We start from the raw sequence: 21,256 nt of genomic DNA, 5'->3' as shown, positions 1-21,256 counted from the left end.
GAGGAAATATTTTTTCACTCGGAGAATAGTTAAGTTCTGGAACTCATTGACAGAGGTTGTGGTAAGAGCAGATAGCGTAGCTGGTTTTAAGAAAGGTTTGGACAATTTCCTGGAGGAAAAGTCCATAGTCTGTTATTGAGAAAGACATCGGGGAGCCCCTGCTTGCCCTGGATCGGTAGCATGGAATGTTGTTACTCTTTGGGTTTTGGGAAGTTTTATGAATGCCCGATTTTAAAATTACTACCATTACTTAGGCTCCTCGAACTGGCTCCAATAGCAAGCAGGTACCTACCCAAAATTTTTCATTTGCTTTGGAATTTTTGTCCACTTACATTATGACATACAAATGTATAACACAGCTTAACCTCTGCTCTACCCAAGCTGGAGGAGAGTGTGGCCTAGTGGCTAGAGCTACAGCTTCAGCACCCTGAGGTTGTGGGTTCAAACCCTACACTGCTCCCTGTGACCCTTGGCAAGTCACTTAATCCTCCAATGCCCCAGGTACAGTAGATAGATTGTGAGCCCACCGGGACAGATAGGGAAAGTGCTTGAAGTACCTGTATGCAAACCACTTTGAATGTGGTTTTAAAACTACAAAAAGGTGGTGTACAAGTCTCAATCCCTTTCCCCCTGTGTCCCTAGGAATGTCTACATACAGATTGAGCAAATGTAGGCATATTCTTTTCCTATGAGCATATAGAGGGAAATTCTAATAAAGGCGCCTAAAGATAGGTGCCTACATTAGGCACCTAACTTAATTAGTATATTGGCTTCAATTATGAGCTTTAATAAGCTCATAACTGAAAAAAATAAAAATTAATTGCGTGATAGGCACCTATCTTCCTAGACACGAGTCTATATAAGATAGGCATCTAACTCCAAAGCAGGCATGTTTAAGGGCAGAGAAGGACTTAGACATCATTAGGCACAATTCTCTTAAGCACTTAGACGCCTTTAGTGTAGGCTTTTAAAACTCTGACCTACATTTTAGGTGCCTAAGTTTTAGTTAGGTGTGATTCTGGAATGGGTGCCTAAGTGTGATTGACATGAAATAGGTGCCTGTTTTTTTAGGCACCCAATTACAGAATCTGTCCCGTACTAGCTACTGTACCAAAACGTACAATACCTTTCAGGTATGTAGGCAGTATTGGGAAAATTCTATCTACTGGCGCCCCAATGAGGTATGCTTAGCTCCACTTCTTTAACAGTATCTTGACACCAAGATTCCATTAGAGAATACTAGTATAATTTGGCATTAGCACATCCACGTTTAGTCAAACCCTCTTACTCCATATCAATTGTAGGCATATGTTGGCGTGCCAAGTGACAGAAATAATGTGCAGTATCCTATAAACTACACACATAACTGGGAGACACACCTGTGGCCAGCCTGTGCCCTGCTCATATGTACAATCCCTTTTAAGCACTATGATACTTACAAGGGGGTACTGAAAAGTTCTCAGCCCAACCAAAAACAGAATGACGTGGATATGGTTCAGTCAATGATCTGAAACATTGTCAAAACACAGAATTTTGTTTCTGCAAATTGCACTTAACGAAATAAGAGAACACTCTTTTCAGCTACAGTGGCAAAATAACGCTCAGAATTTAGGGGTTTGGTTGGTTGGGCTGAGAACTTTTCAGCACCCCCTCATACTATTTGGGTTTCTGCTAGGTACTTGTAGACTGGATTGATCATAGTTAGAGACAGGAGACTGGGCTAGATGGACCATTGTTCTGAGCCAGTATGGCTATTCTTAGGTAAGCCAAGTATAGGACAATCAAGCCATTGTGACATCACTGATGAGGATGGCTCTTAGTCATTGGTGGAATGAGGCATTATGACATCACAATCTCAGCTCTAGAATGTTGCTATGAGGGGGTGCTGAAAAGTTTTCAGCCCAACCAAGAAGAGCATGATGTGGATATGATTCAATCAATGATCTGAAACAATGTCAAAACACAGAATTTCATTTCTGCAAATTGCACTTAACGAAATAAGATAACACTCTTTAATGCCCGTAGTCGCTTATTGAATTTGTAAACTTTTGTTTACTGTATTCTGTATACCCTTCTCTCTTTAATAGTTGGGCTTTGTCCTTAGTCTGGGATGGGGGGGGGGAGGGTACGAGTAGAAATTGAAAATAGTTAATTGTTAATTTTAAGTACTATATATGTATTTTGAAACTGTTCTTAATTTGCCTTGTTGTTCTTAGATTTTGCCTTGAATAAATTTATTTATAGCTACAGTGTCAAAATAATGCTCAGAATTTGGGAAGTTGGTTGGTTGGGCTGAGCACTTCTCAGCACCCCCTTTGTAGTTGCCCCTAGTACACATAGGTGCCTAAATGCCAATTAATGGTGCCTTTGATGTACATAAGTACCAGTTTATAGAATTGCCCTATATATAAAAAATGTAAATAAAACAATGTTATACTATTTTATAAAGGCCTTTTTCTGCATGTAAAACAGGCTTTATATATGAAAAGGACTTTTAAAATTACCCCCTTGGGCCTAAATTCTAAGTTACACATGCAACTTAATTGTTTAGCAAGTCAATCGGTGCCAATAATTGGCAATTAACACTTAATAGATGCTAATTGTCACTAATTAGAAATTAAGCACACAACTTTATAGGTGCATTCTATAAACTAATACGCATCACTTCTAGTGAATGAATCTCTAAAGGGAGCATGACTAGGAGAGGAGCATGGGCGCACTGTTATAGAATACGCCTGACCTGCACATTACTTAGGTGCAGATATTTAGATCTGGCTTTCCTTGGCCTAAATGGGTGTACCTAAATGTTATGATGCTTAGAGCCACCAAGCGTGTTTCTGGGAGCCTTTTATAGCATATGTGTTGAGTGCCATTCTTTTTTGTTGTTGTTGAGCGCCATTCTGATTGGCGCTAATTCTTTTGGCACCAAATATAGAAGTCGACCCTTAATGTATAGAAATGGGAGAACTATAGGAGATCTGTAAAGTCCTGAGTATAGTAACTGAAAGGAATGGAGGCATGGCTTAGTGATTAGAGCAGCTGCCTCGGCAACCTGAGGTTGTGAGTTTGATTCCCACTGCAGCTCCTTAACACTTCATTGCCCCAAGTACAAAATATATATCTGTCTAGAATATGTAAACTGCTTTGAATGTGTAAACTACACAGAAAAATAAAGTGGTATATGAAGTCCCATCTACTCTTTTAAATCGATAGTTTAATGTTTGAAAAAGTACAGAGACTCCATGAAGTACAGAAACACCAAGTCCCTTCCGGTGGTATAATGGATAGTCTCCACTGCTGTCCCACCATACTATGTACTATGTCTGACCATGTCATGCTTTGCCATACAATGTTTTGCCACACTGTGTTTTCCACACTATGTCTATCATGCTACAATTTCTCATGCTATGTCTGCCACACAATGTTTGCCATTCCATATCTGCCATGCTAGGTTTTTATCATGCTACGCTTGCCTTACTATTTTTGCCATGTCATGTCATACTAGGTTAACCATGCTTGTCGTACTTTGCTCACCATGCTATGTCTCGCCATATCATGTTTTACCATGCTTTATTAATCATGTTTTGCCATTTTTGTTAGACAATATTCTGCCATGCTGTTTACCATCACTCTGTATGTATGTAAACTTCTGGGAGGATGGGATATAAAACCAAATAAATAAGCCCTAAAATTCATTTCTATAGAATGTGGTAAAAGCAGTATGGCAATTCTGACGCCCTCATGGTCCTACAAATGTTCCTACTGTAGTTAATTTTTATCCAGCTACAGAAAATATGCTGTTTTCTATGGTTCATAGACAACGGCGCGAAAGACAAAAGCGCGCGCCGACAATTGAGTGCAGCGCGCGCTGCCGCGCCGCTCTAAATTACAGTTTTTAGGGGCTCCGACGGGGGGTTTTGTTGGGGAAATGATGTATAGAAAACGGTGTCAGGTCAAAAGCGCGCCGGGACAAAGGCGCGCCCAGACAATTGAGCGCAGCACGCGCCGCCGTGCCGCTCTAAATTACTTTTTTTTTTGCGCTCCGACGGGGGGGGGCGTGGGGGGGAACCCCCCACTTTACTTAATAGACATCGCGCCGGCGTTATGGGGGGTTTGGGGGGTTGTAACCCTCCACATTTTACTATAAACTGAACTTTTTCCCTAAAAACAGGGAAAAAGTGAAGTTTTCAGTAAAATGTGGGGGGTTACAACCCCCCATACCCCCCACAACGCCCCCACAACGCAGCGCGATCTCTATTAAGTAAAGTGGGGGGGGTTCCCCCCATGCCCCCCCGTCGGAGCGCAAAAAAAAAAGTAATTTAGAGCGGCACGGCGACGCGTGCTGTGCTCAATTGTCTGGGCGCGCCTTTGTCCCGGCGCGCTTTTGACCTGACACCGTTTTCTATACATCATTTCCAGAAAAGTTTAGGTTTGTGAAATACAGCACGGGCTTTAAAGCTGGAGAACTGTTCTGTTGTAAAAGCTTAGAATTTAGGTGTCTTGTTTGTCAGCACAAATTGGTTTGCGACATTTTTAGGACCAATTCTATTTTATTGTTTCAGATATTTGTACAAGCTGTGTGACCTGCACAAAGAGTGTGATAATTACACAGAAGCTGCTTACACGCTGTTGTTGCATGCGAAGCTTCTAAAGGTACCCAAACTCATTTTAATGTTTTTAGAATTTTGCCATTTCAAGTTAAGGCACTTTAAGGCCTATTTTACTAAGCTGCATCAGCTTTTAATGCGGCAGTCAACACAGTGCCGTCACATGTTATGCATCCTAATTTCTATCATATCTAACGTGAAAGGGGGTGGAGAATGGTTGAGGCTGCACTTTAGAATCAACCTGAAGATTGTTACCAAATGCTACAGTCTGGAAGAGAACGTGACACAGATAAGTCAAAGCACTCAGACTTACAAAGTTCCTGTCTCTTAAAGATCTCCAAGGAAGAAAGGAATCCAGAATCTGAAGGGACCAAAATCCTAACGGGTTTAAAAGAGGACTCAGGAAACCAAAACAGTAGTTTATTTCAACACAGTTCTCAAGCTTTAAAAGACATAAAATAATATACAGGTTGATATCTGCTGTGGATAAATCTTCCTGGAGAATTTCAGTCTTCCAGTCAGCAGGCACTGCAGAGTAACTAATTCTCAGCAAAAACTATTTTGTATAGTTAAAACTTTACTGTTAATTGCTGCTAAAGACAGATTGGCTTTCTGTTATTCTGCATAGCACTGTGATCCCTTATTTACTTTTAACAATAAAAAGTTAGGTCAGCTCAGAAACTGCAGAGAACAAATAGATTATCCTGTGGCATAGGTCCACAACAAGCAATTCCGCCTCTGCGTTAGGAAAAAGAATATGATTCAGCCCAGTAAATCAGTTGTTTGGGAAAGAGGTAACTGTAACATCCAACAAGAAGGAAAATATGTCTGCAACTATACCCTCACAACTTCCTGTTTACCACCAACTAGTAAAAGGGACAGACTCAAAAGTAACCTGAGAAATACTTCTTTGTGGAAAGGCTGGTGAATTCATGTAATAGCTTCCTGGTGGAAGTTGTGGAAACAAATACCGTATCTGAATTGAAGAAAGCTTTGGCCAAATCTATAGGATCTCTAAAGGAGAGGAATTGATGGTAGATGGTATGGACCAATGTTCCCTTTAAGCTGAGCGCATGAGCGATCGCTCACTATTTTCACAGGCGTCGCTCATAATTTTTCTCGTGTCGCTCACTAAAATACGCAGTGGGCGCGACTGGAATCGAGCGCGGGCGGAGGTGAGAGGAAGCGGCGGCTGCGGCTCAGGCCAAGCACCGGCGCGACACCGCAAAAGGGGACGGAAGCGGCGTGAGTCCGGCACTTGTCATTCTCCTCGGGAGACGCCGTGCCTGCGCGTCCTCCTCGGAGCCTTGTTTTTTTCCATCCGCCGCTCCGCACTGCCGCCTGAAATGTTTTTTTAAGCTTCGGTCTGCCCTGCTCGCTTTAGTGTATTTTAAGTTGAAAGATGCAGCGGCGGCTCCTCTCAAGATCCCCGACTGCATCGGACTTCCGACGCAGGTGGGGATCGTGAGAGGAGCCGCTGCCACGTCTTTCAGCTTAAAAATACACTAAGGCAAGGAAAGGAGCAGGACAGACCGAAGAACAGCATGAACATACTAGTGAGGCTGGGGACTCGCGCATGCGCACTCCTGCGGCCACGGACCTACACCTCACAGATAGGAGTGCACATGCGCGCCTGCTCATAAATTTGTGGAGTATGTAACTTGTCGCTCATGCATTTTTTTTTTTGCACACACCTCATCAATCCTTAGAGGGAACATTGGTATGGACAGTCATCACAAAAGGCTTTTGATATTTCTTCTATCTTTTCTATATCCTCTTCATACACATAATTAGATTTCCATTTTCATACTTTGCCAGAATTGTTGGAGATGGTTGGTAGATAAAAGATTACACATCAATGGATTTTTGGTGACTGGCATTAATGATGGATTTCTTGTTGTTTTTCTTCATTATTTGTTCTTCCTCGCCTTTTGGTATCTTTCCTTCCTTTTGTTTTTGAAGAGGGCAATAGTGAGGCCCACATTGAAAGATTCTTCAGATTCCATCAGCAATTGTGCCAGTTCCATTTGTTCTCATATCTCTGCTTCCTCTGTTTCTGAATGTTCAATGACTCTCTCACGACTCTCTCATACTAGGAATATACATTAACATAAACTCTCCTTCTCCTCTCTAAAAGGGATTAGATCAATTGGTAAGCTCTGCCAATCTTACATATATAGATTTAAACATAGAAACATAGAAGATGACGGCAGAAAAGGGCTGCAGCCCATCAAGTCTGCCCACTCTGCTTACCCACCCCCTGTCTATGCCCTAATGACCCAATTTCCTTATCTTGATCCTTGTAGGGATTCCACATGGGTATCCCATTTATTCTTAAAGTCTGGCACGCTGTCTGCCTCAATCACCTGCACTGGAAGCTTGTTCCAATGATCAACCACTCTCTCTGTGAAGAAATACTTTCTGGTGTCGCCATGAAATTTTCCGCCCCTGAGTTTGAGCGGGTGCCCTCTTGTGGCCGAGGGTCCCTTGAGAAAGAAAATATCATCTTCCACTTCGACACGTCCCGTGAGCTACTTAAATGTTTCGATCATGTCTCCCCTCTCCCTACGTTCCTCGAGAGTGTAGAGCTGCAATTTGTTCAGTCTCTCTTCGTATGAGAGACCCTTGAGCCCCGAGATCATCCTGGTGGCCGTCCGCTGAACCGATTCAATTCTGCACACATCTTTACTGTAATGTGGCCTCCAGAATTGCACACAGTACTCCAGATGAGGTCTCACTATGGCCCTGTACAACGGCATTATGACTTCAGGCTTTCGGCTGACGAAACTTCTATTGATACAACCCAATATCTGCCTTGCCTTAGATGAAGGCTTCTCCATTTGATTGGCAGTTTTCATGTCTGCACTGATGATTACTCCTAAATCTCGTTCTGCTGAAGTCCTAGTTAAAGTTTCTCCGTTCAAGAAGTACGTCCTGCATGGATTTCCGCTTTCGAGGTGCATGGCCTTACATTTCTTAGCATTGAAGCCTAGCTGCCAGGTTGAAGACCAACTTTCCAATGTAAGCAGGTCCTGCGCCATATAATTCTGTAAACTGCATTCACTTACTATATTACATAGTTTGGCGTCATCGGCGAATAGTGTTATTTTACCTTGAAGCCCTTGAGTCAGATCCCCTATGAATATGTTGAAAAGGAGTGGACCCAGGACCGAGCCCTGCGGCACTCCACTGGTCACCTCTGATGTTTTAGAGAGGGTACCATTAACCACCACCCTCTGAAGTCTGCCACTCAGCCAATCATTGACCCATGCAGTTAGTGTCTCTCCTAACCCCATCGATTCCATCTTGCTTAGCAGCCTGCGGTGTGGGACACTGTCAAAAGCTTTACTGAAGTCCAGGTACACGACGTCCAAAGACTCTCCCAAGTCCAACTTTCTTGTTACCCAGTCAAAGAAGCTGATGAGATTGGATTGATGAGACTTGGAACAAAATTCCATCTTCTTTTAGGATTCTCACTTCCTTTCAAATCTTTTGAAAGACTCTAAAACCCTTCTTATTCCAACAATATCTAGACAATTACCGTATGATAGGAAAATAACCTTTGTATATCGTCGATAGTGAACCTTGCCAATTCAGGTAGTATTAAACTTTGGCTTAAGTTTATGTTCTATCCAAAAACTATGAATTTGTTTTCATCTTTGTGTTAACTGGATCAAGGTCCAATTTGGGGATGATGTGGTATTTAAACCTAAATTTTAAATTAGATTCTCTTCCTTTTTTAGAAAGAATTACTAGAGCAGGTTTTGCAGATCCATCATGATGGCTATGTTGTAACCAATTGTGTACTTGTGATTGACGACGTGCTTTTTTAATTAGTACAGAGTAATTGGCAATCTTAATGAATGTTTTGTATCATGGGTTGAATTCCATGGACATAGGTTTTCTGCTGCTATTAATTGATATTTCTGCTACTTTTAACAATTTGAACCACTCACAGTGGATTGGCTTGTTACATACTATGGGGAGATCAAGATGAAGGTTGGAATTCTTTGTGGAGGGGAGGGGCAGGGCTTTGGACTAGAGAATGACACGGGGACAAAATTTTTCCCTGTCCCCGCAGGAATTCAATTTCCCCATCCCTACCCCAATCCTGTAAGCACTGCTTTAACTGCACCAGCCTCAAACACTTATGATTTTAAAGTGTTTGAGGCTTGTGCAGATGAGGACAGAGCTTGCAGGAATGGGGCAGGGACAGGAAAAGAACTTGCAGGGATGGGAAAATGAGTTCCCGTGGGGATTGGGGGAAATCTGTCGCCTTGTCATTCTCTACTGGGGGGGGGGGCTGGAAGAGTGGCGCATAGGTTTGGTTGTATACTACCTCATCTTTTGAGGTTCTGGGGACTCTGGATGGAGGGGTACACTCCATGTAGTATGTGGTAATACAGAGCAGATGCTGGACATTCTCTCCATCTGTGCTTCATAAGCTTTGCACTTACCCTTTATTATGTTTTGCTATTAACATAGAGTAAGGGCAGTTACTGATTCTGCCAAAAAAGGGCTCCCTGGTCTATCTAACTCCTGAATGTCCCTTTTTGGACATGTTTTGTATCTAAGCCTTTAAGAGCACTTATGTTTTTCATTTAGAGATGTTATAGATGTATTACTTATTTATTTTATAGAGAATCATCAGATTGCTATTAGAGTGAATAGCTCTGCTATAGCTCCATTCTGCATTGATGATGCTCCATGTTTTTTATAAATATATTTTTTTGTTATATTTTGTTATTTGCTCCCTGATTCATTCTAGCATTTTTTTTTGTATTGCACTCTTATCTTCTTGTTATATTGTTGTAATGGTGAACGTAACTTATATTGCAGCAACACCCCTCCCAACGTAAGTCATGTTTCACCCACTTCATCAGGGTCGAGGTGTAATGTTTCACGACAAGCATATATACATGTAGCATCTGCTGCGTCTACTAGACTGTACTTGTGTAGACAGACGGGATAAATACCAAACGCTTGTCGTGAAACATTACACCTCAAAATGATCATCCTGCCCAAAACACATCCAGACCAAGCCTTCAAGCCATAAGCACACTCTTCAGTTTTGGATGCGAATATCCTTGTTTTGTAAAATCGGGATTTAGACATCGATGCGATATGGATGTCTCAGCACCAGGTCATGAATATCTAAAACACAAACTGATAGCTGAGGCATTTAGGAGCAAAAGACTTGGCTGAAGTCAGTGAGGTACTTAAATGTCTTTATAAATTGCTAGTGCAAATTACCTGACATTATTTGGCAGACTGACCCTGCTTAATGCATCCTAGGATGAATTGTCTGGTTTCCCTTCAGATCAAAGGTCAGACACAAATTAAACCATATGGGGTCAGGTGCTGTCATTTTTAAAGATGGTGGTGCTGGGGCAAGAACAAGTTGCCATTGCTTCTATCGCTCTTAAGATATGGGGTCCGGAGGGGCCTGGACAAGAGAGAAGGAGGTTGGAGTGCCAATACAAGCAAGAGTACACTTCAAATTCCATTGCCTACTATTTAAAGCTATAAATGGAGACAGCCCAACCTATTGAAACAACCGACTAATTCAATCTACCTCAGCCAGACACAGGAGAACCCACACACTATTCACACACCCATCTACCAAAAATGTCAAATGAAGAAAAATGTACGACAACGTACTAGCCACCAGAGCAGCAAAGCTGGACAGACAACTCACAAATCTGCTATCTTCGACCACAGACTACAAAACCTTCAAAAAAGAAACAAAAACCCTACTCTTCAAAAAGTACATTAAACCTTTATAGCAGAACCAGACCCGCCCCCAAGCTTCACCCACAACACTATCTACTACTTAGCAAATCAAAAATATTCAAACCACTCATTAGACATTTCCTAATATCATGACAATTTTCATGTAGTCCACCTAATGTATTTTGTAGCATCATGACAATTCTTGTGTAATCTACCTTGAACCATAAGGTAACGGCAGAATAGAAATCACTAATGTAATTAAACACCGGAGAGAGTTCTTTTTTCTAAGTGGGGGGGAGGTGTCGCTGAATACCAGGTTTTTTTTTTAAGTTGGGGAGGGAAAGGAGGGTCTGTCATGTCAGGGGGGTTGAGTTGCTGCTAGACAACAAGGATATTTTTTAATATCATCAGGAGTAGGGTATCAGTCAGTGGGGAAGACAAGTGGTATTGTTAGACACCCATTCCTCTCGAACAAGACATTTGTGCTATCCTAGACCTCTGGAAAAATTGTCTGTGCATCAAGATCCATGCATTTCAGGGGAATGCTTAATGGCCTCGTTATCATCCATTTAAGCGTTTGGCCTTCTCTTCCATACAAGTTGACACCCATGTTCAACCCCTTTCTGTAATTCTTTGAAGTAATATGGGCATATATCTTGTGTCACTTTGCTCACATTACCCCTCTCATCAAGTCACTTCTTTGGTTTCTTATCCATTTCTGCATACAGTTCAAACTCCTCTTATTGACTTACAAGTAAATTTACTCTACAGCTCCTCAGTTTCTCCCATCTCTTTTCTCTCCCTATACTCTTCCCCAGGAATTTTGTTCATTGGGTAAGTCTCTCTTATCTGTACCCTTCAGTCATACTGAACCATATGCCTGGATCAAATTGCCCGAGTCAGTGCATCAAGCTCCTTCTCTGGCAGTATTCAAATCTAAGCTAAAAGCCCACTTGTTTGAGGCTGCTTTTAACTCCTAACTCATGCTCATTTGTAACATACCGATGTCTGTTTTATAGTTCCCTCTGTGAGAAATTTCCTAACCCTCATTTATCCCATTTGTCTGTTTTCAATAGATTGTAAGTTCTATTGAGCTGGGATTATCTCTTACAAAGAACTCCTATTGCCCTATCTCTTTATACTCTAACCGATTCGTAACCAATATCTCTCAAACCCTCTCTGTACTCTGCTTACATGTATTGATGACTTTACAGTGTGCCTATGTTCGCTGATTGTTCCAGCTCTTCTTATCTCTGTATCCTACTTACATGCATTCTATGACTTTACATTGTGCCTGTCTTCGCTGATTGTCCAGCTCCTCTTATTGTAAACCGCCTCGAACTACTATGGCTTTGGCGGTATATAAGAATAAAATTATTATAATATGCTTAATATACAGCTCTGTGTACATCTGGCAGCATTATAGAAATTAGTAGTAGTGGTAACTACATAGTTAGAATTGTGGTAACTTTCTGCATTGGCCTCTAAATTAGTAATATTTGGGTTAACGATGTCAACATGGTAGATTAACATGCAAAAGACCCAGTTTCCTGTATATCTAATCTAATCTTCTATTTCTGCATCACACATATCTAGGCAGGCTCAAAGCGACTTACAAAGAGAGTAAGAGGGAGCAGAGACAGGCAGAGAGAGAAGGGGAAGGAGACATGGGGGAAACATTTGGGCAGGGGAAGAACAGACAATTCAAGTGTCAAAGAGGTAGGTTTTCAGTTTTTTCGGGAATGTGGTGTAATTGGGTTCCGTTCTGATCGTTTCAGTGAGGTCATTCCAGGTTTTCACCCCTAAGAAGGTAAGCATGGAGTGAAAAATTAGTTTGTATTGGAGATTCTTTGTTAAAGGAAGGTTTAGTAGGATCCTGTTAAGAGTTCTGTGGGAGGTAGACATGCCTTTGAGAAGAGTTGGATGAGTGGAACTGCTGAGTTTCCGTGTATTATTTGGTATATGATGCATGAAGTTTTAAATTTTATTCACGATGGAATGGATAACCAGTGTAGTTGTTTGATGAAGGCTGATATCAAGTTGCTTATCTCTGCTGCAAAGAGCTGTCAGAGGTGATGTACATCCAACCCTGAAGGGTGGGTGTCTCTCAACTACAGAAAATCATAGTAAAGGATCTGGAGAATCATAAGCCAACATGGGAACATAGCTTTACTTTGCATGATCTTCAAGAGAAGCTGGAGAAGAGATGACTAAAACAAAAACCAGCTATTCTCTTTCATGTATTTTAGCTGTTGATTTGTAATGTAATGTAATTTCATATATCCAGGTTATAATTACAGATTGGATAACAATTTGTTGGATGCTCTGTTATTGGCATAAGTGAGTGTGCCGTAGGCTTTCTGTCAACATAATCCTGCTACTTGTGCCTGGCAAATTGTGTGGTAATAATAGTACCTTATAATATGACCTTAATTCTTTGCACCAAGTAGATAAACACACAGATTGAGCCCATCAAAAGAATCTTTGTCTCTACTAATCACTGAAATTTTGATAACTGACCTTAGGGTTTACAACAATAATTAGAGTTCAGTCTCCCAATCACACGATCATTAAATTCATTCAGATATTAAATCAGCACTTTTTTTTTTAGCTTGTATAGATTTAATTTGGTGCATGCACAGCAAAGCATTATATGTGAATTAGCATTTGCTGCACAGAAGTAAGAGGAGAGAGAATATATGTGAGACAAGGTTAAATGTCAATATGTGCCCTGAATGAGATTACTTTGTTATCACTGTCTCTAAAAATTTTTTTGATGTAGTGGTCAGAAGAGCCATGTGCGGCACACCTTACTCAGCGGGATGGATACCAAGCAACTACTCAAGGACAACTGAAAGATCAGCTGTACCAAGAAATTATCCATTACTTTGACAAGGGCAAGGTAAAACACACACTTCGTTGCTTTTCTCACACACTTATATACTGTACATAAGCATAGTTTTCAAGTTTTCTGGCTCATTAAATGACTTTCCGAAAGCATTTGATTTGTTGTAAACAGATTTTCAATATTTGATGCTATATTTCTAGCTAATAATGAGGGACATTTACAAGAGGAAGCCTAGATGAAATCAGTCAATAAAATTATATGGAAATACTTTTAAAACAAATAGGAGGAAATATTTTTTCACTCAACAGTTAAGCTCTGGAACACGTTGCCAGAGGATGTGGTAACAGCAGTTAGTGTAGCTGGGATTAACGAAAGTTTGAACAAGTTCCTGGAGGAAAAGTCCATGGTCTGCTGAGACAGATCTGAGGAAGCCACTGCTCACCCTGAGATTGATAGCATGGAATGTTGCAGCTATTTGGGTTTTTGCCAGGTACTTGTGACCTGGATTGACCACTGTTGAAAGCAGGATGCTGGGCTAGATGGGATCATTATTCTGGCCCAGAATGGCTATTCTTATGTTCTTAGATTAATAAGACAAGAAGGTACCAATTTTAACCTATTTATAAAGGTACATGGGTATCTATGTGTCTTTTTGAAATACTGGCACAAATCCTGCAGAATTCACACCTGTATTGAAGGCACGGATATTATACGTGCTCAAGAGCAGTTGTAAATATATGTATGTACTAGATCAGTGTTTCCCTCCCTTGCCAGTCAGATTTTCAGGATGTCCATGATGAATATGAATGAAAGTGATTTCATTACACTGCCACCATTGTATGCAAATCCCTTTCATGCATATACCGTATTTTCACATAGATAACGCGCACCCGTGTAAAACGCGCACACGGGTATAGCGCGCAAAAAACACATATTTATGTACATAAATTTTTATATACCGCGCACACCCGTATACCGCGCATGCTGCCCGACTCTCCTTTTGCCCGCCCCGACTCTCCTCTGGAGACCCCGAGTCTGTTTTCGCCCGCCCCGACTCTCCTTTCCTCCTTGAAGTACTGTCCCTACCCTGAAAGCCTGATGCCCCCCCCCGACGTCCGATTCACCCCCCCGCAGGACCGCTCGCACCCCCACCCCGAAGGACCGCTCGCACGCACCCGCACCCCCACCCGAAGAACCGCTCGCACCCCCACAGCCTCCCCCCCTCCCCCATGGAGAAGCTGTCTACCTTGTTTCCGGATGCCAGCGAGCCCAGCTGTTTTCTCTGCCGGCGGTCCCGCCCCTTCTCTGAGCCCTGCTGCGCTGCTTTTTCTTCCGGCGGTCCCACCCTTTCTCTGACATCAGAGAAAGGGCGGGACCGCCTGAAGAGGAAGCAGCGCAGCACAGGGCTCTGAGAAGGGGCAGGACCACCGGCAGAGGAAGCAGCTGGGCTGGCATCCGGAAACAAGGTAGACAGCTTCTCCATGGGGGAGGGGGGGAGGCTGTGGGGGTGCGAGCGGTCCTTCGGGTGGGGGTGCGAGCGGTCCTTCGGGGTGGGAGTGCGAGCGCTTCTTCCGGGTGATGAATCGGGCGTCGGGGGGGGGGGGGGAACTATGTAAAAAAAATTTTGTACAACACGCTCACGCGTATAACGCGCAAGGGTATGCGCGGTTTGTAAAAACCACGTATAACGCGTGCGTTATATGCGAGAAAATACGGTATTCATTGTGGATACCCTGAAAACCTGACTGGCAAGGGGGTATTCCAGGACTGGGGAAAAGTGAGCTATAAAAAGTACATATATAAATCTTGACTCTGTCCAAACACTGCCCCAAGTGTGCACTGGCTTGTGCCACACATACTTTTAGGCATAATCTAATTTTATAAGAGCATGTTAAACACACAAATAAACATTCTACCTGTAGAAATGGTTTTTAATATTCCCATCAAAAAAATCCAGAAAAGGCCTCTTAAACTTGATAGATACAAATACAAAAGCATTTCTTTTTAGTTAAAAAATAGGAATAACAGAATTAATTTCCTAAAGGGCTCTGGGTGGATAATTAATTGAATTGCTTCATGTGAAATTGTATATTAATATAATCTTTTTTTCAATTAAAACTATCTTCAAGGCATTGCAAATGATCTACTTGCAGTTTCTTGGTAGCAGTCATTGACTTCAAGGCTGGTTCAAGAAAATATATTTAAATCAATCTGAGTAGGAGAATCTTTTGTGGAGAAGGCATTATCATTATTGCCCACAAAAATAGCTCTGAGTCAGAGGCATATGACAAAAAAGCACTCATTTTACCTTATCTCAAATTAAAACTGAATTAAAGTTTTTCTTCGGAAAATATATTTTAAGTACTGTAAGTACATGGATCTATTAAAAATTATGTACCAGTGAAATGGTTTTATTTTCATGCAAATAATGACCCAATGACCCCTTATATTTTTCTTAACCATCATAGAAGGAAAAGTTTATTTAACATTCACTATAATGCAATATAAAACAGATACCATACCATATTGTTTTTTTTACCCTGCAAATGTCAACTGACGATCATTGCAGCTTACATAAGATTGATAAGGTTAGCAACATAGACATTATAAATCATAGGAAGACTATCATAAAAACAGATGCATTTTTAGCACCTTCCTAAATTGAAGATAGGACGAGGTCTGACGTAAGCAGGTTGGGGCAGTTCCAAATTTTGGGGCCTTGGAGCTCGAAGGTGGATTAGAAGAGTGAGTTCCTCCAAACTTGACGTGGAGAGGGAAGAGGTCATATTATAGCGTTGAGTCACACACACAACAGTGAACCTGCATAATTTAAAATTCATATTAAAATGTAATAATTGATTACTAATTTCTCATGCGGTATAGCACTTGAAAGAATGAGTTAAGATCTGTTTTCCACTATTAGCAAGGTAGATCAATAGCTGTAATCTACTGTGGGTCAATATTCTGTATCTTCAATAAAGGAGCTCAACTGTTTGCTCGAAAATGTTCACAGAAATTATTGAATAAGTTCACGAGGCACTGTTTTGAAAAGCATGATAGCCATACAAGAAGGTTTACTCATTTTAAAAGGTCTCTGCCCATCCACTCAAGACCACATTAGTACAGGCAGTCCCCGTTTTACGAACATCTGACTTATGTCGGACTTGTATTTACAAATGGGGGTCCTGTTCTACCTTTGGTGTCTCAATACACCCCTTTTCCTCCCCCTGAGTTCCAACACACCCCTCTCCCTCCCGAGTTCCAACGCACCTCTCCCTCCCTCCATTCTGTGCCTCAAGTAGTTGCCTTCCGCCGGCGGTTGTTTATCTTCTGGCCGGCTCCCTCCTCCTTCCTGCTGCAGTTGTTTCTCTGCACAAAGCTGCGGGCAGCAGTTCCAACATGCATCCCACAACTGAGCCGAAAGCCTTCCTCTGATGTTGAAGGAAGCTACTCCCATGTCAGAGGAAAGGCATCCAGCTCAACCACAGGGCACATGTAGGAGCCGCCACCCGCGGCTTTGAGCAGATAAGTGAGTGCGGCAGGAAGGAGGAGGGAGCCGGCCAGAAGGTAAACACCCACTGGAGGAAGGCATGTATTTGAGGCACAGAATGGAGGGAGGAAGGGAGGGAGAGGTGCATGTTGGGACTTGTAAGGGAGGGAGCACAAACATCGGACAAATGATGGAAGGAAGGAGGGAGGGGGCATGAACTTGAGACACAATGGAGGGAAGGGGGGAGGGAGGGGAGCATTAGCCATAGGATGGAAGAATGGATGGAGTGAGGGAAAGAGATGCTGAGGTGAGGGAGGGAATAGAAAGGGAGAATTGAGTGTCTGAGAGAGGGAAAGAGAGATGGTGCACATGGGGAGATGAAGAAAGTAGAATTGTTGGACTTAGGAAGGTAGAGAATAATTGGACATGGTGGTGGGAGAGGAGTGGTAGCACTGCTTTAAACCCATGGGCTCACATGGCAGGGAAGGCTGCAAGAGCAGGGTTTGGAAGGGGAGAGCAGGAGAGTCGGTGCTTGTGAAAGTTTTTTTTTTTAAGTCGGGTCATTGGGATCGCAGACCTGCGATCTGTGCCGACAGATGGGGGCGTTCCTCCTTTCGCCCCATCTGCATATTTGAGTTTAGGGAATTCATTGGTCGGTTAGTGAATCTAGTCCAAAGGGCATTGGTCGAGATAATGGTCCAACGAAGGGACTGGGAGGGAAAGTAGGGGTGGATACAAATCTCTGAATGTAATAAGATCTAAACCAGTGGTTCCCAACCCTGTCTTGGAGGACCACCAGCCAGTCAGGTTTTCAGGATAGCCCTGATGAATATGCGTGGGGCAGATTTGCATGCCTGTCACCTTCATTATATGCAAATCTCTCTCATGCATATTCATTAGGGTTATCCCTAGTGGTCCTCCAGGACAGGGTTTGGGAACCATTGATCTAAACAGTGAACCTTCTTTATGTGTCAAAGCTGACATTAGAGAAAAGCCTGACGATGAGAGTAAACTAAAGAGCTCTGTTTTGAGATGGGAAGCTAGGGCATCAGTATGCATATTGAAGTCTTCTAGTAAACAAAAAAGCATCTGGAATACAGTGCAAAATTTGAGATGATTTCTGAAACATTATTAACGGAGTGGGAACTAGTAACAGCTCTGTGTTGGGCCGACTGAGCAACATGATTGTAGAGTCCAATGGTGATATCAGAAAGTATAAACTATAATCATTCTTGTTGAGCAACATGAGACTGTGGTAACAATTTGCAATACAGCAAGAGAACATGTGATAATTTTAAAAACGGGACAATGTGGTTTTGAAAGGAACTCAGACAGAAAAGGCTTTGTTCCAGTCCAGGTTTTCAGGCCCAATGGGGTATTCCCATTGAATAAAGAAAACAGTTGTGTAGTGTGATTTGTTCACAGAAAGTATGGTTTGGTAATGTTATTTAAATCAGTGTTTTATAAATATATTTATTATATGGTAATAAAAAATAAAAAATGATAAGTGCAATAGAAGCCTTCTTAAAGTTAGTTGGTATTTGTTAATGAATATGCATGAGACAGATTTATAATATATGAGAATTCTGAGACTTCTTGAAGATTGCAAGGGTAAATAAATATGCTCAGATTTTTGGAAACAACGCTACCAGGCTAGTTGAATATTCAGTTTAATAAACCCCTTGAGTTACAGAGGGCACATTATACTCCATTACAAGTGTCAGGGATTTCATAGTATTCCTTGTCTGCAATAGTGAAAGCTTTATGATACCCTCAGGCACTCCTAATCCTTAATGCAACCAAGAATAACATTCTAGTATTGCTGGAAGAATGGCAAATTCTCACTGTTTCTGACCTTGCCAGATCAATGGCTTTGCAAAGGAAAGCAGCTTTTAGCATTGCAACCAAAACTGATGAGCAGAGAGGCTTGCTTTGGCTTACTTTATCCAGCATGGATGTACATCACATGGAACAATATCATGCACCATATTGATCAGTCAAATGACTTAAATTCTTGGAGAATGCTGTAATGTGATCTTTGCTAATCCAGTTCAGTATGAATTCTTTCCATATGTTAGATTATGAACAATGGTTGCAAAGGAAGGTGTGTAGGGGCATTTTCAAAAAAAAATGTCTAAGCTCAACGTATATGTTTCCTACTGAACGTCCAAAGTTGGAGGTACAAAATTGGCCATTTTCGAGTGGCAAACTCCTGGACATCCAAATATATATATATATATATATATATATATATATATATATATATATATATATATATATATACATATGTATATTTTATTTTTTTTTAATCATCTAATTAGACATCTTGGCCACTGGGATGCCTAACTTTATACCCCATTTCGATCATATACATGTATATGTATATATATATATATATATATATATTTTTTTTTTTTAGCATCTAATTAGACACCTTGGCCACTTGGATGTCTAACTTTATACCCCATTTCGATCAAAAAAACATCCAGATTGAAACATCCTAATACTGGCCATTTGGACATGGGTGAGGCCAGCATAGTTATGGACGAGCCACAAAAGACACCCTGACAGAAAAATGGGACATCTTAGAGAGCACTGCTGTGAACATTTCATAAAAAGTGCCAGTTGTGTGTCTCACATAACACTCTTATAATTTAAGGTGAGCCCCCTCAACCCCTCCCAAAAAATAACTGCTATACCCTCCTGTGTACCGCCCAAATTTCACTTTCGGCTGCAGGTTTCACTTACATGGCAGTATAGTAGGGCTTCGGTGGGCTCAAGTTCTACCATAAATGTAGTGGTTAGAGTGGCTTATAGGCCTGGGTCCAGCTATCTGTGGTTCACTTCTGAATACTTGAGACACTGATAAATTGCTCTGCACGGTGGACATACCTTTAATTGGAAAAATATAACATTCTACATGACAACCAGTCAGGTTTTCGAGCAGGTTACAGTACTGAAACAGTCATAGCTTCACTATTTGATTATCAGCACTCACTTTTCAGCAAAGGATCAAGTGCTATGATTTTGCAACTTGATCTGAGTAGTGCATTTGACTTGGTCGATCATATCATTCTCCTAGATTCCTTGGAATCCATTGGAATCTCGGGCAATGTCCTGAATTGGTTCCATGGGTTTCTGGGGAAAAAAAACTATCAAGTGTTTAAGGATGATGCTCTCTCCTACAGTTGGGACAATTCCTGTGGTGTTCCCCAGAGCTCCCCTTTATCCCTCACCTTGTTCAACATCTATCTCGTCTCTTTGGGAAATTTTCTGCAGAGCTTAAAGCTCAAATTTTACATTTATGCGGATGACATTACAATAGTCATTCCACTAATTTGTTTTTCATCTGAGTTCATAAATTCTCTATCATTCATTTTAAATCAGGTTGAACTTTGGATGACTGCTTTCAAATTAAAATTAAATACGGAAAAAACTAAATTTTTCCTAGCGGCCCCTAATGATAAAATCAAGGAAACTATGATACATGTGAAAGGGATAATATTGAACAAGCCTTAAAAATATTGGGAGTAACTCTGGACAAACATCTTACACTGGAAAAACATTCTAATTTAGTATTTAAGAAAAGTATCTCGGTGCTTTGGAAACTCCGCACTATTAAGAAGTATTTCGACGAAGCCTCTTTTCGTCTGTTAGTTCAATCTTCCATCTTGAGTATCCTTGATTATTGTAACATCATTTATTTGGGCGCTTTTTAAAAAATTCTCAGGAAATTGAGGGTGGTTCAGAACATGGCTGTCCGTCTTATTTTCGGCTTAAAGAAATAAGAACATAAGTATTACCGCTGCTGGGTCAGACCAGTGGTCCATCATGCCCAGCAGTCCGCTCACGCGGTGGCCCTCAGGTCAAAGATCAGCGCCCTAACTGAGACCAGCCCTACCTGCATACGTCCGTGTTCAGCAGGAACTTATCTAGCTTTGCCTTAATTCCCTGGAGGGTGTTTTCCCCTATGACAGACTCCGGAAGAACGTTCCAGCTCTCCACCACTCTCTGGGTGAAGAAGAACTTCCTTACGTTTGTACGGAATCTATCCCCTTTCAACTTTAGAGAGTGCCCTCTCGTTCTCCCTACCTTGGAGAGGGTGAACAACCTGTCCTTGTCTACTAAGTCTATCCCCTTCAGTACCTTAAATGTTTCAATCATGTCCCCTCTTAATCTCCTCTGTTTGAGGGAGAAGAGGCCCAGTTTCTCTAATATTTCACTGTATGGCAGCTCCTCCATTCCTTTAACCATCTTAGTTGGTCTTCTCTGGACCCTTTCGAGTAGTACCATGTCCTTCTTCATGTACGGCGACCAGTGCTGTACGCAGTACTCCAGGTGAGGGAGCACCATGGTTCGGTACAGCGGCATGATAACCTTCTCCGATCTGTTCGTGATCCCCTTCTTTATCATTCCTAGCATTCTGTCGCCCTTTTTGCCGCCGCCGCACATTGCGCGGACGGCTTCATCGATTTGTCGATCAGAACTCCCAAGTCTCTTTCCTGGGCGGTCTCTCCAAGTACCGCCCCGAACATCCTGTATTCGTGCATGAGATTTTTGTTACCTACATGCATCACT

General features: G+C 41.8%; 1 protein-coding gene across 2 annotated transcripts in view; it reads left to right on the top strand.

Annotated features, from left to right (window-relative positions):
* The window catches only part of DOCK1 (dedicator of cytokinesis 1), a 926,077-nt gene that overhangs the window by 760,480 nt on the left and 144,341 nt on the right, over nucleotides 1-21,256 (top strand). For both annotated transcript variants that reach the window (XM_033940914.1, XM_033940915.1), the window contains exons 37-38: nucleotides 4,563-4,653; nucleotides 13,123-13,242. In XM_033940914.1, coding sequence (XP_033796805.1) covers nucleotides 4,563-4,653; nucleotides 13,123-13,242 — 211 coding nt within the window. The remainder of the gene's footprint in view (nucleotides 1-4,562; nucleotides 4,654-13,122; nucleotides 13,243-21,256) is intronic.

This window comes from Geotrypetes seraphini, chromosome 4 (genome assembly GCF_902459505.1).
Source record: "Geotrypetes seraphini chromosome 4, aGeoSer1.1, whole genome shotgun sequence".
Classification (NCBI taxonomy): domain Eukaryota; kingdom Metazoa; phylum Chordata; class Amphibia; order Gymnophiona; family Dermophiidae; genus Geotrypetes; species Geotrypetes seraphini.
The sequence above is the reverse complement of the archived record's forward strand: the minus strand, read 5'-3'. Positions and strand labels throughout refer to the sequence as shown.